At 29.2% G+C, this 17,241-nt stretch overlaps 1 protein-coding gene across 3 annotated transcripts in view; it reads right to left on the bottom strand.

Moving 5' to 3' along the window:
- The window catches only part of cu (NADP/NADPH phosphatase nocturnin), a 323,896-nt gene that overhangs the window by 99,705 nt on the left and 206,950 nt on the right, over positions 1-17,241 (bottom strand). Inside the window, exon 1 of one of the 3 annotated variants that reach the window (XM_075372546.1) lies at positions 12,093-12,331. The exons of the other annotated variants lie outside the window; for them this stretch is intronic. Within the exon in view, the coding sequence (XP_075228661.1) occupies positions 12,093-12,292 (200 nt within the window). The 5' untranslated portion in view covers positions 12,293-12,331. Of the gene's footprint in view, positions 1-12,092; positions 12,332-17,241 lie in introns of those variants that run through there. 3 annotated transcript variants of the gene reach the window in all.

Here is a 17,241-nt window from a genome sequence, read left to right as displayed (position 1 = left end):
TTTAATGAAAAATTACTAAATTTCTGCACAAAATTTTATCACTTGGAAGTATTGACTCTTTACAGCCGAATCACTTCCTGACGGCTACCCATTAAAGGACACCAGACATGATGATATAAATTTTAAAGCTTGACGTAACTCAACAACTTAACTTAAGGAACTGTGTTCTTAAGAAACCGGTATATAAACATAGATAAGGCCGTTGATTAAAAATAAATAATAAAAGTCTTTAAAAATAAATAAAGAACTTTAAAAAATAATACTTTAAAGACTTATGTATCCTTAATTTTTTTTTTGAGGGCAAAAAACGTCTACGCGTTATCATCGCCCGGATTTTTTTTAATAAAAAAAATAAAAGAAATTAAAGCTAATCTAAAAGATAAATAAAACTTACAACTAATATCACAGATAAAAATCTAAAATAAAACCAAAAGTAAATAGAATTTAACAAAGTCCGAGATAGGTGTAAAGGGCCCATTCTCCGATAACATAAAGACTAACATAAAAACATAAAACTTAACATCTAACATAAAACTTAAAACTAGGTTAAAAACTAAAATAACAAAATTAAATAAAACTTAAAACTAATACAAACTATATAATAAAAAAATTAAAACTAAGTTAAAAACAAAAATTAAAAAGTGAAATTAAACTTAAAACTAGTATCATTAAAGACTTACAGCCAATATCACTAAAATCTTACAACTAATATCACAGATGAAGTCTCTAAAACATAAAAGCAAAAACAATAAAAAAACTAAATAAAATTTAGCAAATTCCGAAAGGTGTAAAAGGCTCCCTACTCGGATAACAAAATCAAAAACACAGACCCACAAAAATGAAAAATAAAATAAAATTAAAAAACAACTTATTAAAAACTCTTACAGTACAAAAAATATACGCGACAATATTACATTTTTTGTATAAACCCAGCACTGCAAAAATAGAAACATCCGGTTTAAAACTTCATTATCATTGCACAAGACACTACGGATGTTTCTGGGTAGTTTAAATTTACGACGCAACGCCGCGTTACATATGCAATCTATGAGTATGTGGCGCACGTATCCTTAATCTACAATAATTAGCTTATAAAGTATTCAAAATTATTAATTATAGTGAAAGTTCTGTTCCAATTGCTTACGAAACATAATTAAACAGTAATAAATAAGAATCTTCATTCGGGATAGGCTTACTAGACTTTTCATTGGTAACTGGTTTGTTTTATTTTCCGATTAGAAGTAGAATAATTTTCATATTTTAAAATCATCTTAGACGGTTAGTTTTCCCAGATACCAAAAAGTTAAAAAAAAAAGATGTCTTGTATCTATTATCGACTGTAAAAAAAAATAGACCTGTTTCAAAATTTTCATTTTGATCTGTATTACAAATAAACCTCCTCTTTTTCAATTTAGTATACATATTGCATTACAATATCATATAAGAATATTACAATATTATATTGTATAGATCAAGTAAACCAGTTTGTAAATTTAATAAAGGAATGTAAGAAAAAATTTATATTACAAAATAAAATGAAAGATTGAATAAAGGATGAAGGCAGTATTACAAATGCTTTTTAATTACGTTTCGGTAAATACTGTACGTCATCACGTGTTTAATTTACGCATACCATGTGCATATGACATTACGACAATAAAGGAAACGAGATTTAATGACTGTGACTACATTGATATTGATGTATATAGATAGATTATTATTATTATTATATTGCTAAATTTAAATATAATTTATTTAATTGAGAATGTTATATTACATTTTTCCATTATGATTGCTAAAAATGTTTTTGTTTCATTAAAATAATTATAATAAAACGAATGAATGTTAAAACTTCATTAAAATATATATTAAAAAAACAATAAATAAATCATTTTTAGAATTTTTATGATAAAAAAACCCGAAAAGATTGACAAAATAAAACTAAAATACCTATGTATACTAATTACTATTGAATTTATAAATATTTTAATTTCTATTTTATCAATGGCTTAAATAATTACTGTAAAAAAAAAATCTTATCTTAGTAAAATTATTTCTTAAAAATAATAATTATTATATTCATGCTACGTGCGTCACTAATATCATTGCTAATTGTATTAAAAACTGAAGAATTTACATTATAATAAATAAAAAAAATTAACTATTCAAAAAATCATTCAAGAGTTTCTTTTTCTTTTTTTTAATTAGACATAAATTAATATTCTTATAAAATAATTTTATTAAATAATATAACTATATTTAACATTGAAATCAACTAAAGTCATCGAGGTGTTATTAAAGTCATTATGAAAACTACTAAAAAATTCGTATAAAAAAAATTCTTGCGCAGTTCTCTGTAAGAAGACTGACTTTCGTTATTTATTTTGTAAAATATGTTTTCGTGTAATTATTTTGTTTAATGTTTTGCGCAAGAAATATAAAAAAAAACTAAATTAAATGAGAAAACTAGAGGTATATTTTTTTAAATTTAATATTAATATATATTTTTTTATTTATAAGAAAATTAAATTATTATAACCTAATTTGGTGAAATAATTAAAAATAATGAGTAGATCCTACATGCAGGCATCATGTTTAAACTCGCACACCACTGTGACTCACTGCATACGTGCGTATGAAAAGTACACCAATATAAATAAAATCAACATACGAGGTGTGGCTACTAAATAACGAGACGAATGCTGTAAAATATTCTATTTTAGATTGATACATATTTAGTCATTATCTCCTTCAATATACACCTCTCCCTACAACGCTCCATGTGAATTTTCCATTGTTACAAACAGTGCTAGAAGTCTTCTTATGTGAGCTCTTTAAAAAAAAATTCCTTTCCGCACGCCGGAGGCGGAGGTGGATTTCACCGGTGCTAAGTAGGAAATAAAAAAGATTTCCACCTTAAAGTTAAGAAAAACTTCAAATTTACTCAATACGACAATGGTTGAATGTAAAATAAATTAAAGTGCTAAAATAAATGTTTAGCAAACGACAAGCCTTACAAGTCCGGCAAAATTTTTGTCATCCCTTGCCGTAAGGGTTGGTCATATCAAAAATTGTTTCAGACAAAAGTTTTATGTAATGTTTAGAGGACTAACGACCACTTTAAACTGATACGATATTGTACCTATTAAGGGAGGTATGATTTTTTTTTTGTCTTTGAAACCCAGTTTTTTCCACCCTCTGGGTCAATGGTTGGTGATATCAAAAAACTTTACTTAGATAAGTTTTAGGCCCTTATCCAAAAAATAATAGGATCTTTAAACAAATTCGAAATTTTACTTAATAGGAAGGAAAGTTATAGGATATTTTTTTTCGAAAAAGCTTTCCCATTTCCACCTCCATTGCCGATTTTGCCCATTAACGTACTCGACCGAGATTTTGGGTCGTTATGTATCAATTAAAAAGTGATTGGCGGAAAATTACGGCAGTTATCGTATCCACAAGAAAGTGAGATATATATATATAAATGTATATATAAGCTTTTGAACTGACGGTGGTTTTGGGGTCTGAGGGATGTGAAAGGCGAAGATTTTTCGAAATTTTCCGGAAGTCGAATCATGGTACACATTACAATAGGTAGCTTTCTTATGAAATCTACCTAAAAATACGATCTTGAAGGTCTTAACTGATGAATTACAGTAGCTTATTTAATTACACCGAAAATGAGTACGCAGAAAATTCAGGTTTGTTAATGAATATTATTTAAAAATTTATTTACAAAGTAATATTCCATTTTTTTTTTAAAAAGCAAGGAAATTAAAAGATTTAATTTTAAGTGAACCGGTCAAAAGAACGTTAAATAGTTTTTAAAATAATAGAAACTTAATTTTTTTTTTATAGTTCTGGAACTTTTGTCAACGGATGTGAATGTTTGTTAGAATATTTAATTTACTAAAGATAGATTAACGTGATTATAATTATAAATTAAATTTACCGATACAAAAATAGTGATACGACAATTGATTTTTCTATCCTCAAAATTCGTTGTGTTTTTTAAGTTCTAACATTGTCTTTATAACTAATTATATTACTGTTATCTTTTCCCTGCTTCTAATGAAGCAGGTTTCACTATGTAAAAAACGCTCGGGATGAAAATAAAATTAGGTATAAATTTCAATAATGTAGCTTTATATTGTAAAATTTATACTCAAGTTTTACTTCGATTCATTTATTATTTTATATACATTTAAAAGAATAAGTAATATTAGGCAGAAGATCCATTTTCATTTTATGGCAAAAACCCAACTCTAAATCACTATTATCTGATAAATTTATTAACAACTAATTTAAATCCGAAGGAAATCATATTATTATTATTTAAGAGACACACCATAAATGGGTGATTTTAAGAAAGTAACCTTTTTTCTATTTAGCCTTCGGAACCACTGTAAGGTATTTCTTCATAGGATGATATGTATGAATGTAAATGAAATGTAGTCCTGTACATTCTCAGGTCGACGATTCCTAAGATGTGTGATTGATTAAATACTAATCACCAAAGAACACCGGTTTCCACGATCTAGTATTCAAATCCGTATAAAACTGTCTTTACTAGAATTTGGACCTCAGAACTCTCGACTTCGAAATCAGCTTTTGCGATTACGAGAACACCACTAGACTAACTCAATGGGTTAACATAAGACTCACAAACGTATCATCAAGTATATCAAAACTCAAAAGAACAATAGATGGATCGACGATATCCGCAAAAATATGCAAAAAATAAACAACACCAATGAAGAAACACAAGACCGGACACAGAAAGAAAACCAATCATAAAAAGAAATTAAAAATTACTGGAGTAAAAAAAACCTAAAAAACGTACGCAAAGTTCGTCACGTCCTTAGATGCCTAGATCGAGAAAAAAAATCTTCCTCAGAGTAGATATAATATATAAGAGAGTATGGGTGGTCAAGGGCTGATTTTAGTAAACATTAGAAAAAAATGATATGAAATGATTACTCCGGAGGATGACTAAAAGACAGTCATATTCTATCTGTACGTAATATGAAAAATATTTTACTCACATACATGTACGCGTGAAGATAATATGGAAAACCGAAATAATTTTACTATAAACAGGGAAAAATAAATTATTGAAAAAATCGAGAAGTTTATTGGGATTGTTTGTTTTTTTTAAATCTGTAAATCAATGTATTATTTTTTGAATAAAAACTTTCGACATTATTAACTTAAAAATTGTAAAAAAATAAATAAAAATCCGTTACAACATAAAACAAACTTATAAGACAAAAATAATTAAAAAATAATAAATAAACAGTACATAACTAAAATTAGGTTACATTTAAAAAAAAAAATCTAGATCTATAACGAGCTACGGTGTAGTTCATAACGCCTGGAGGCTACCGTGAGAGAGGTCAAAGGTCGTTGAGTTAGGTGGTACCGCCTGGGTATTATAAGTATTTCTCATACTTCAAACAGAAACATTTTTCATAAATTTTAAAATAGCATTCCATTTTTCGTATTTTTTATTATTCCTTTAATGTCCTTGCATATTCTAATATTAACATAGTCTTATAAATATTTAAAATACCGATTAAAATGATATTTAACAAATTTTCTTTTTTAATAGATTTTTTTTTGTTGTTGACAATTACACATAATATATTAGTTTAAAAATAAATTCATTTGTGTTTAATTTTTTGGGAATATGTTATTTAAATCGACAATGAATTCCTGTGATTAATCATTGAAGGGAAAAACAAGATAATATCGATTCTAAAATAAAAAAGCAGTGAGAATAAATACTAGATATAAAAAAATTAGGAGGAATAGAAAACAAAAATTCCCGCAAAACTGTGCAAGAAGATCGACTATTCGTTATGTATAATATTTTTGCGTAAGAAATATATAAAATATAAATTAAATGAGAAAATTAAGAGGCATAATTAAAAAAAAAATTAATATAAAGTATATTTTCTGTTAATAAGAAAATCCTCCAATGTGAAACGTTCATACCTAAACGGGATTGGAAGCCGGGACCTCCAGTTGAATGGCCGAGACGCTGCCACGGAGGCCGGAGTTCATAGAAAATTAAATTATTATAACCGTAATTTGAATAAATAATTAAAAATAACGAGTACACTCTGTATTCAAACATCAGGTTTACTCACTCACCACGATGACTCACTACATAAGCCCATATGAAAAATACACCAACGTAAAGTCAACATGACTTCAAATTATGGATACATTGTCTGTTGTCGACCTCAAATTAAGTGTAACTGAAGAACAATTGAACCACTTTTCATCAAATTTTCACATGCATGACTACAGATAAATTACTACAGCATATCTAAATTTAACCCACCGGCTTGATTTAGTGGTGAACGCGTCTTCAAAATTAGCTGATTTTGAAGTCGAGAGTTCCAACGTTCAAATCCTAGTGAAGGTTTTATACGGATTTGAATACTAGATCGTGGATACCAGTGTTCTTTGGTCGTTGGGTTTCAATTAACTATACATCTCAGAAATGGTCGACTTGAGACTGTACAAGACTTTCACTTATACATATTATCCTCATTCATTCTCTGAAGTAATACCTGACGGTGATTCCCGGAACAGGAAAAAAACGCATATCTACATTTAAATGAAATTGATCAAGTAATTTTGGTGATTTTTGAGCTACAAAATTTTATACATAAATCGTATTTTCATATCTCAAAACGTAAAGTAACTTCATCCTCTAATCCCACCATACGATTGAAAAAATACCTCAAATTTAGATTATGTTGATTGTTGTCGAACTTTAATTGAGCGTAACTTAAGAACGACTCGACCAATCTTCATCAAATTTTCACATACACAACTTCAGAAACACTACTACAGCATATATAAAATTTCAATGAAATTGATCCAGTACTTTTGGAAATCTTGAGCTACTAATTTTATACGTAGGCATATATATGTAGTGAATGCATAATCCTCATACGTAAATAGAATTCAATTTAACCCCCCCCCCTCGTACTTTTCTTCGAAAAGTCGGTAAAAAACATCAGGAGAAGTAGTAAAAAAAACAACCCATATATTTTAGGGTAGTATCCAGTCTTATCTAGAATAAACAAAAAATGTTATTTCCTTTTGGATCAATGATCTACTTTAAATTAGAATAAGGTCGAATTTATTATATACTGTAGGTTATGACGCACGATTCAAAGTTAAAGATTTAGCAGTATACTACGTTGATGATAAATTTAAGACGACAGAATCTATTTTTTCTTGTCTGTTTTTTAAATTGTTATTCAATTTTTATTTGTTTACAATCTTATGTTATTTGTTTACATTAAACTTAAAAATATAAGGTTTTTAACCTTTTAACTGTCCAATGCGGGTTTAATAATAAAAACAGAGTGATTATTTTCGATAATTACGAATTAAAAATTAAATTATATATAAAACTTTAGTTCAGTACATATTAATTTGAAGAAATAAGTGTTTTATTTGTTATTTTATTATTATTATCTTACCTCAGCATAGTTATATTGCAGGCTGTGCCAGTCACTATAGCCGGTGCGGTCAATTATTTCAACTGTTTAGTGCGTGTGTATATTGTGGTTGTCACTATTCAAGAATTTTCATCCGACGTGAGTTTGATTGAGTTAATCAGTGAGGTAAGTAATAATCAACATTCTGCTTCTTTGTTACAAACAAAAGGAATTTTATATAATCTTAGGTGTTTCATACAGAAATCATGAAATGTTTCTTTCGTTAAGTGTCAGAGAAGATAAATGACGTTTGCAAATTCTGCTTTTTTAAGAAACGGTACGTGGCTGTAGTCCAGCAAACTGAAATTAAAAGTTGTTCTTTATCCACCGGGTTGGTCTAATGGTGAACGCGTTTTCCCAAATCAGCTGATTTGGAAGTTGTGAGTTCCAGCGTTCAAGTCCTAGTAAAGGCAGTTACTTTTATACGAATTTGCAAACTAGATAGTGGATACCGGTGTTCTTTGGTAGTTGGGTTTCAATTAACCACACATCTCAGGAATGGTCGAACTTAGACTGTACAAGACTACACTTCATTTCAACTCATTTATATCATCCTCATTCATCCTCTGAAGTATTATCTGAACGGTAACTCCCGAAGGCTAAATAGCAAAAAGAAAGAAGTTGTCGTTTACTTCCTGTAGAAAGGAATACACTAGTATTAAATTTTTTAACGAAGGATTTGGTAAGAGTATTGCAGGTGTAATTGATTGGAAAGAATTATAAGGGAAATGCGCGTGGACATCTTACTTCGTAACCCTGTATTAATAGGCGGGAATAGTCTGAATCTGGAGATAGACGAATTTTTTGTAAGGTGAAAATGCAATTTGTGGACGGTTCCCCTCAGTAATGGGGGGTTTTCTGACAAACAAAAGAATGTTTCATATATTTGATTCCCGATCGAATGAAAAACACATTATTATTAACTGTCATAAAAGAGTGTATTACACTTGGATTTTTCATTTCTGATTGTTAGTGGAGTTACAATGATATACCAGTAAATAGATCTGGAATGTTAACCGACTGATTAACAGTTTGATGTGTAAAAGTGTAATCTTGTAGATTTTTTTTTATACCCAGCCTTGGAACCAAACCCCCAATTAAGCATGAACACGGTTACGGTACGTGCCTTCGCCTCTAGCCGCCAGGCCCGGCTATGCCGTGGCCGGCCTTCATCACCCAGCAATCGGGACTCGGTCCTTTGTGCTGCGCCTCTAACCGTGACACCCCCGAAGGGACGGCTCCGCCAGGACTCAGTCTTTTATCTCAGGGCCTCGAGAGTCCCCGCACTTCATCACCACCGCCCAACCGTGCAAGTACGGGCGAACGACAGCTCAGTACGGAACTGGCCCTCATCCCCAAGCTTCCACTCGTCACGTTCGAAGTCAACTGCGTAACATCGTTCTAACGATGGTCCCCACCTCGAAATGCCCAATTACGGCAGAACAGTCGTGGCGTTCCTCGTCCCACCGTGGGCACTGGAAAATCACATGTTCCGGCGTGTCAAACTCCCGACAAAAGGGGCAGAAGGGGGTCTTCCAGCTCTTCTTCGTCCACATAGGTATGAACGAAAGTCCCCCATGGCCGATCAGGAGTTGTGTCAACCAGAATCCCAGTTCTCCAAACTTCCTCCCGGTCTATGGCTTAATGTGTGTGATCAAACGATGCGTCCATCTCCCTTTCGTAGACTTTTTTATAACCTCCAGGTCCACTGTTAGGTATTACTTCAGAGGATGAGATGAATCATTTGTAGCGTGTGTGAAAATGCCATGCCTGACCGGAATTCGAACCCGGGAGTTCCCGATAAAAGGCCGAGACACTACTACTCACGCCAGGGAGGCCGGCTCCCTTTCGTAGATTAGGTATTATCATCGTAACTCCACTAAAGAGCAGAAATTATGTTCTTTTCAGGTCGTACACTCTTTTATAACACTTAATAACGTGTCTTTCGTTCAATAGGAAACCAAAGGTTACAATTTTACACATCAAACTGTTAACCAGCCGGTTAACTTTCGAGATCCGTTTACTACTGTGTTTGTACACAGTGGAAGGTTTATAGGCAGCTGCGAAAAGATGGGATCGGAAGGAGTACAGTAGATTCCTATAATGTTCCGATAGATTAGATTCCTATAATGCGAATTCATGTGGCGCCAACGTAACATCGGCAGGGATTCGTTCGATCAAATTCAGCAGGATTTGCCTTGTTTTGGCCTCTAGTGAATATAAGTAAGACTGATTTTTTATTGTTATAAAAGCAATTTAGGAAATGTCACTGCTTTCGAAATAAGACCCTAATTATTTTCTCAAAGGTCCTAGGTTCGATTAATCTTCGTAGTTTTGAATATTTGAGAACGTGATAATAAAATTTTATAAAATATGAGAACGCTTTGGAATGTTAAAAGAATTTATTTTATTAGTACGAATACTATTTATTGTATTATAGAGTAGCATAAAACACGTTTAAGTTATATAGAGTCGTGTCTTTCTAAAACATTCAGTAGATATTACGGAAAACATTTTTCTGGGTCAACAGTGAATAAGCTATTTTTTCCTCTTTCTAAGAGGATTGTTTCTATTAATGTTTCCTCATAGTACATACACTACTCTATTTCATAAGCACGAGCTTCATATACTTGAAAATAATGTAATTTGTTTATAAAGTACGAAAGTCAAAAATTTAGTATTATCTTCACTAAAAAAACAATCTGTTTTCAGAAAGAATAACACATGAAGCATTATTATACCGTAGTATTAGTTTTATTGTTGTACTATTTTACGTTTTTTATTTACAAATAAATATATTAGTAAGTAGTTTTAAATATTTGTTAAATATTATTATTTTATTGCCGCTATATTTTCATAATTATTTAAATATCGGTCAAAACTGCGATGGTCGGAGTATGTCTTCGTGTTTTAGTTTATAGGACCTCGGAGAGCTTAGTTTAATGAAGTAAGTTATACGTCAGAAAAAAAAGCTACAAATTAGTTACTTGAAATTACTTAATTATTTCTTATGAATATTACTCATATAAAGGAACTGAGGCACAAGAAACATTAATTAGTTTTGCTTTTTCTGAAAGTAAACATATTAACAACAATACTATTTTTTGAAGTGAATAGAGTGAAAGTGATATCTGTATAGCTAAATATCACCTGCATTACATTCATTTTTCAATGATGATATGAAAAATTATAATTATATCAGTAATGACTGCAACCCGGAAGTTTCTTCACTTCTCATATTTTCCATTATACTTAAACATTTAGTGTTAATTGCTTTTAAAAATGAGTATAACATTTTCAGGTGTAATTTATGTCAAAACTATTTGACTGAAAAATAAAGTTAAAAAATAACGAATAATAACAAAAATATAAATGTTTAAGATCAATGTTTTATTTATAAATACAGTATTGCAAAAAGTAAAATGCAATAACCAGATAAAATTTTCGTAATAGGTAATAATATTGTTAATAATGAAATATACAAATCAAGTCACTTTTACTTTTCAATGAAATATGAAACTTATTTGCCAAATAAAACGTAAAAAATATTTTCTACGTTTATTATTATTATTATTGTTACACTACAATTATTTCAACCTTAGAATGATTAATGATAATACAGGTTATAAAAATTTAACATTAATAAACTGTAATGCCTTCCTTATTATGAAACAAGCTTATAATGACTAAATATTATGTTGTTATTTAAGCTTGTTTTTTTCTTTTTAATCTTAAAAAGTACAACATATTAAATTACAAATTAAAATTCCTCTTTTTTGATACACTTTTAAATAAATTCAATCGACGTTTAACACAGATTTAATAATAACTTATAAAACATGTATAATATGATAAAATTTATTAAAGAATAATTATAAAATAATTCCCCATCCCTCAAAAACAAGTCATAATAATTTATTTTTTATAAACAAGCGATAAACATTGAAAATTAAAAAACACGACTGCCGAAAAAAACATTGCCGACAAATATTTCTCTTTAATATAGGATAATTGAAGAGCGTGCGGGCGACAATTTTATACATATTTATTTTTTTAATTTTATTATTAAAATGTTTTCAAATTTTATTATTTCTGTTAAAAAAAATAACGTTTCCTGAAGATTAAAAAAATACACATTTATTGACGTAAAAATAATTTATACAAACATAACCTAACAATTAATATTTGTACTTTGGTTTCAATAGTGATTTACAGTTCGGAAGGCCAAATTTTTTTTACTGATAAATTGTCAACAATATTTCAATGATGTATTAAATGTTTTGTATAAAAACAAAAACAATAATTTAAAAACAGTATATATAATTAAGCTTTTATTTAAAAATATCCCATGATTTATTACTAAATTAAATTAAATAACATAATCGTATGCTTTAAATACTTAAAAAATATTATCATTTAAACATTTTACTTTTAACGAGGGAAAACATAAATTGATTAATCTATAAATCAATTAACGACGAATTTAAAAAATGAAGCTGACGATATACTAAACAATTATTTTTAGTAATTTTATTACTCCGATAAAACAAGAATTAATAAACAACATACGTGTTAAGTTGTCCGGGTGAAGCAGCAGCTAAAACAAAAAAAAGACCTTTATTCCCCGGTGTATTTAAATATCTTTGTACATCACAACCGTTTTTAATTGATGAAACCATCATACAATTCGTTGAAGAAACACAAGAATCAGCCCGTACTGTTGCGGGAGCCATGTGTACCACACAACCTACAAGCGGCAACTGGATCATCGAAAGAGAGACATGCTCTAAACGTCTGGAGTGAATGTGTGTGCAGTGCTGCGCGCTCGTCACGTCATAACTATACCGACTACCCCGCGTCATCATCGCTCACCGTCGTCACTGATGTGTAACTCTGTAAACGCACGCGTACTTAGAATATTCCAATAAATCATTTACTATATTCCAAATACCGATGACAATAAATATCCTTCTACAATAATATAATCTAATAATTATTACATTGAGTTCAATGAATAAATTAAAACATGTTTTATTTATATAAATATGTTAACATGATTTTATTTAATTTACATCAAACAATTTAAATTAGATTTATTCATCACGTGTTTTAAATAAAGGAAACGTATGTTGACTACCAAATAGAAGTTGATATATTTATGTTAAATCTAACCATGAATCAAGAACCAGTCGATTCGTCAGTTTATAATCAGGTAGAATATAATTAAAAAAATAGCATTAAGAAAATGAGATAAACAATGTATTGTATGTAATATGTATTATAATAAATCATATGATTGGCAGTCTGAGTTTTTCTAAAAAAAAATACTCCATTGTTAGTCGTGAACAGTTATTTATTTATTTTTTATAAATATAAAGAAAAGTAATTCCTTTTGTAGTGGTGTTTTTTTAAATGCTTATTTATTATTTAATTAAAATTTTACTTAAAACATTTCGTTTTTTTTTATAAATTTTAATTGAAATAGCCTCATGTTATTTTTATCGTAGGCGCAAAGTTTTTTACATGCGACCATGACACTTCCTGGTCAACATGCCTTACCTAATTTAACAAAGTATCTTAACACGTATACAGAAGAATTTTTTTTTCTGTGAAGTTTAGTTTTATTTATTTGATTGTTCTTCCCTGAGTATCCCAGAAGGAACAGGGTACATTAAATTACAATATTTTTTGAATTTGTTCTGTTATATCCCTTCTTCCTTCGTGGTCGGATGCCCTTTCTGTTCCTGGGCCAAGGATCAAAGGTGATATGGTAAGAGAATAAGGGAAGATGACGACAGCATCTCCAATATTTTTATCAATATAATTTTTTCTTCTCTACTGACGAAGATTAATTAGCAATCGAAATGGGAACTTATTATTACATTTTAATAAAATTCGTTCTTAAAAGGCTTTCGGGTGTTCGTTGTTTTTGAATTTATTTTAATAACTATTTAGCATAGTTGTTCTTTTTTATTATGTATGATTTTAAAACAATAAAAAACTCACTACGCATAAATTGGGAATTAATCTTTAGTTAGTTAATTTGACTGTTAATTTTCTACCCTTCCTAGCATTGTCACTCTAACGTTTGTAGTTGACGTTTCGAGTACCTTCATTCTCAAAAGTATTTTTAACAGTGAGTCTTCCTGAGTTGGGATCGTCGAATAAATAGCGATGTTAAGCTTTTTTCACTACTCATCCCTACTCTCATGGCCTCTTCTGCTTTGTTCCTTTCGCTCAACGGTTATACAGTTTCTGGGAACTAATCCTACTGATTTTTTTTTAAACAATTTAGATTTTTTTAATATTACATCGGATTGAGTATTTATTTGTTCATAAATTATTTCGTGTCCTTTTAATTTTAACTTAGATGTTTTCTAAAATATTTAAACGTTTTTAGCCAATCTGACAAGTAATAACGGATTCCTCATATACTTATCAATAACGTATTAAAAGATGTGGATTTAAAGACGCGGATTATTTTTAAAGAAACCTTTTTCGTCACACAATCTTTCTTAAATGTTACGAACTTCTCATTGATGAACTTAGAAAAAATTACATAGGTTTGTAGGCTACAAAGACAAATTTTGAATAAGCTTATTAGTTTCTTTACCGAATACTTTAAGCTCGGGATTTTTTAAAAAACAACTGACAACAAAGTTGTAATACTCATTGGTTATTTTTTTCTTATATAGTGGAAAAATAATGATACATGAAGATAAACCAAAGAAGTTTTAAAAAATCGATATTCTTAAATTTTAATTTCGTAGACAGATTTCTACACCTTATTAAAGATGTAAAACTGGAATAAAATAAACATAAGGTTAAAATTTTACCGAAAATTTTTTATTCTGAAGAATTAAGAACTAAAAACTGTTCCTTCTTATAGCTAATTCTTCTCTCGCTTTTGAAAAAGTGTGAGAAAAACCACAAACAATTAAAATTTTATTTTGAACCAGATTAAAATCTATTTTTTTAAGGTTTTGGTCACTTTAAAAGAGCTAAATTCTTATGAATAAAACATTAAAAAAATATCAAGAACAAAATAACATCAGGGACAAAAACATCTAGGGATGTTTTACATTGAAAGTGATATTGAAAACATACAAAAATGTTTAAATTAACGTGATTTAGCTGTTCTTTATTCAAATTACGGCTAAATCATGTTAATCTATCATGAATCTAAATGTTATTTTTACAAGGTCTAAAAGAAAAAAATTAAACTTAGATTTATTCATATTTAAATATAATTCATTATTATTTATTATCTACAGTTATAACATACAGATGTTGTATGTTATAAGTAGATTAAAATCTACTTTAATAAGAAAAAAAACATTTCCCATGTCAAAAAAAAATCATTTAACATTTTAATTTTTTATTTTAGAGTTAAGGTGTTATGAAACGTCGAAAAATGAAAAAAACGGAGAGAATTCGTTTGTTTCGTACGTAAATATGAGTGTTGGAGTCTATTTGGGTTAATAACTTGAGTAAACTATTCGTACTTGGCACGACGACATAAACAAATTTTGAATTTTGAATTGGAGGTCTGAAAGGAATCGGGAAATAAAATGATGGAATGTTATATATCTGACCATTTTCTAAGAAAATTTTACGATAATATTGCTGAATTAAAAAAAAAAACAAAACAAAAACTTTACTTGTGATTAAATAAACATTTCAACATTTTAAGATATAGGTCATTTCAAATTTTTGTAATGCGGCTTAAAATAAATTATTTTGAACAAAAATTGTCTTCATCCTTATTTTCATGAAGCAAAAAGGGTACAAAATTATAAAAAAGATTTACAAAACTATTATTTTGATAATCTTTTAACATCGCAATATAATTATAATAATGAATATTGATTTGTAAATGTTAAAAGTTCAAATGCTTTCGAGGTGTTGAAAGTTAGCTATTAAACAAATATTACATTGAGAATCACTAGCTTCCATATAAAGTCTCTAAGCTTTATATTGAAGATGTGTAAAATGTTTGATAAGTCTTAAACTAATTATTTCCTTTTCAGAAAAAATTTTTAAAGCTCAATTTCCAAGTTAAGCAAATAGGATATTAATATTATTATTAGATTGATTATTAATAACAAATACTGTAAATGAAAACATAAGTACATACCTAGAAAATTTAATTGACATCATTTATTTAGTCGCTTTAATTAAACTATTGAAAGTAAATTAAAAAATAAAATTATACAAAACACATCCAAAACAAAGAACTAAATAAATTACTATTTTGTTTCTATAAACGTTTTGTAGTTGAAATATACTGCCTTATTTCATAAGGAAAAAAGTTTTAAAATCGTCAACGTACGTAAAATTTAAATTTAGCAACAGTTAGTGGTATCTATAAGCAAAATAAAAATAACACCACATCCGTATTGTTACGATCAAGTTAAAAATAATATACTAACTTAATCATAGAAAAAAAATTAATAAAATTTGAAAATATTATTTATCAATAATTAACCATTTTTAATGGTTAATTAAAATCCTAACAAAGAATATAAAAATGCTGGAGGAACATAGAATATGTTGGTGGAAACGGCTAAAAATAACAGGCATACGGGTATCAGTCGATAAAACTAAGTACATGACCAACATTAGGCATTTATCAAATTAATTTAGTAACATACCTTGGAAGAATTAGGAAGACAGAGAGATTAAAATATCTTGGCGAAGTAACACAACCAAATGGGTTAGATAGAGAGGTAAATAAGGCTAGAATAAATAAACTGCAGAAGGCCAAGGCCTTATAATAAAAAAGGATATCAAGAATGGGAATTATTCGACGTTACGCCACGGTAGTTTGGTCTGCAGTGCTGTATACTATAAAGTGTGTAGCTCCAAAGCTAAATTGGAGTTGGCTGAAAGAAAAATACTAATAAAGATACTCGGACCACGGAACACTAATGAGGATTGGAGGTTACGGAAGAACAAACAATTCTACCTCTGTACTGACAGATGCTATTCGAAAAAGAAGATTGGCCTTTTATGCGCAGTTGGCTAGAATGGATGAGAACAGATTGACGAAGAGGAATTTTTGAGAAAAGCGATAGAGGCAAAACAAACACTAAGTGGGTCAAGTAGGTGAAAGAAGATTTCGTGAGCAGGAATAAATTCAACGGATATAAGGGACAGAGATACATTTAGGAAGAAGATCTGTGATGATTTTCAGAAAGGAACCATAGTGTAGCAGTAAAAAATGGTTAATGGATAAAAAAATATATATATGAACACATCTGGATTTAACGATAACTGTGTGAATAAAAAATACCTAAAAAGTCGACACATTCAAAATGCTTGAATTTTCTATTCAAGTATTTCCTCCCAACAAATACTTAAATTCAAATCCAAAAATCCTAACCGGTCCTGAGGCGGAACCGATCCCATATCAGGTACAAGGATTTTTAAATGGAGCTCTGTAAGTAGAATAAGTCACTTAATAAATCGCCCCGTTACGCTTTAATTGGTTAAATATTGGCTAAGCGCCAAGGGCGGCTTACTTATAAATATCGTATGTGATGAAAAATACGAATGCTGCATTTGATAACTGGACCAAAAAATTAAGTCTTAACCAGGAATGGCATTAATTTCATCCAAAATTTCAAATTGTTTTACTACATCAGAAAGCAAGGATTTGAAAGTGTGACTACAGTAATCACAATTTACGAGGTGTGGCTATTTAATAACAAGACTA

This window comes from Lycorma delicatula, chromosome 8 (assembly GCF_047948215.1).
Source record: "Lycorma delicatula isolate Av1 chromosome 8, ASM4794821v1, whole genome shotgun sequence".
In the NCBI taxonomy this organism is placed as follows: domain Eukaryota; kingdom Metazoa; phylum Arthropoda; class Insecta; order Hemiptera; family Fulgoridae; genus Lycorma; species Lycorma delicatula.
Note: the sequence above shows the minus strand (reverse complement) of the source record. Positions and strands in the feature narration are given on the sequence as shown.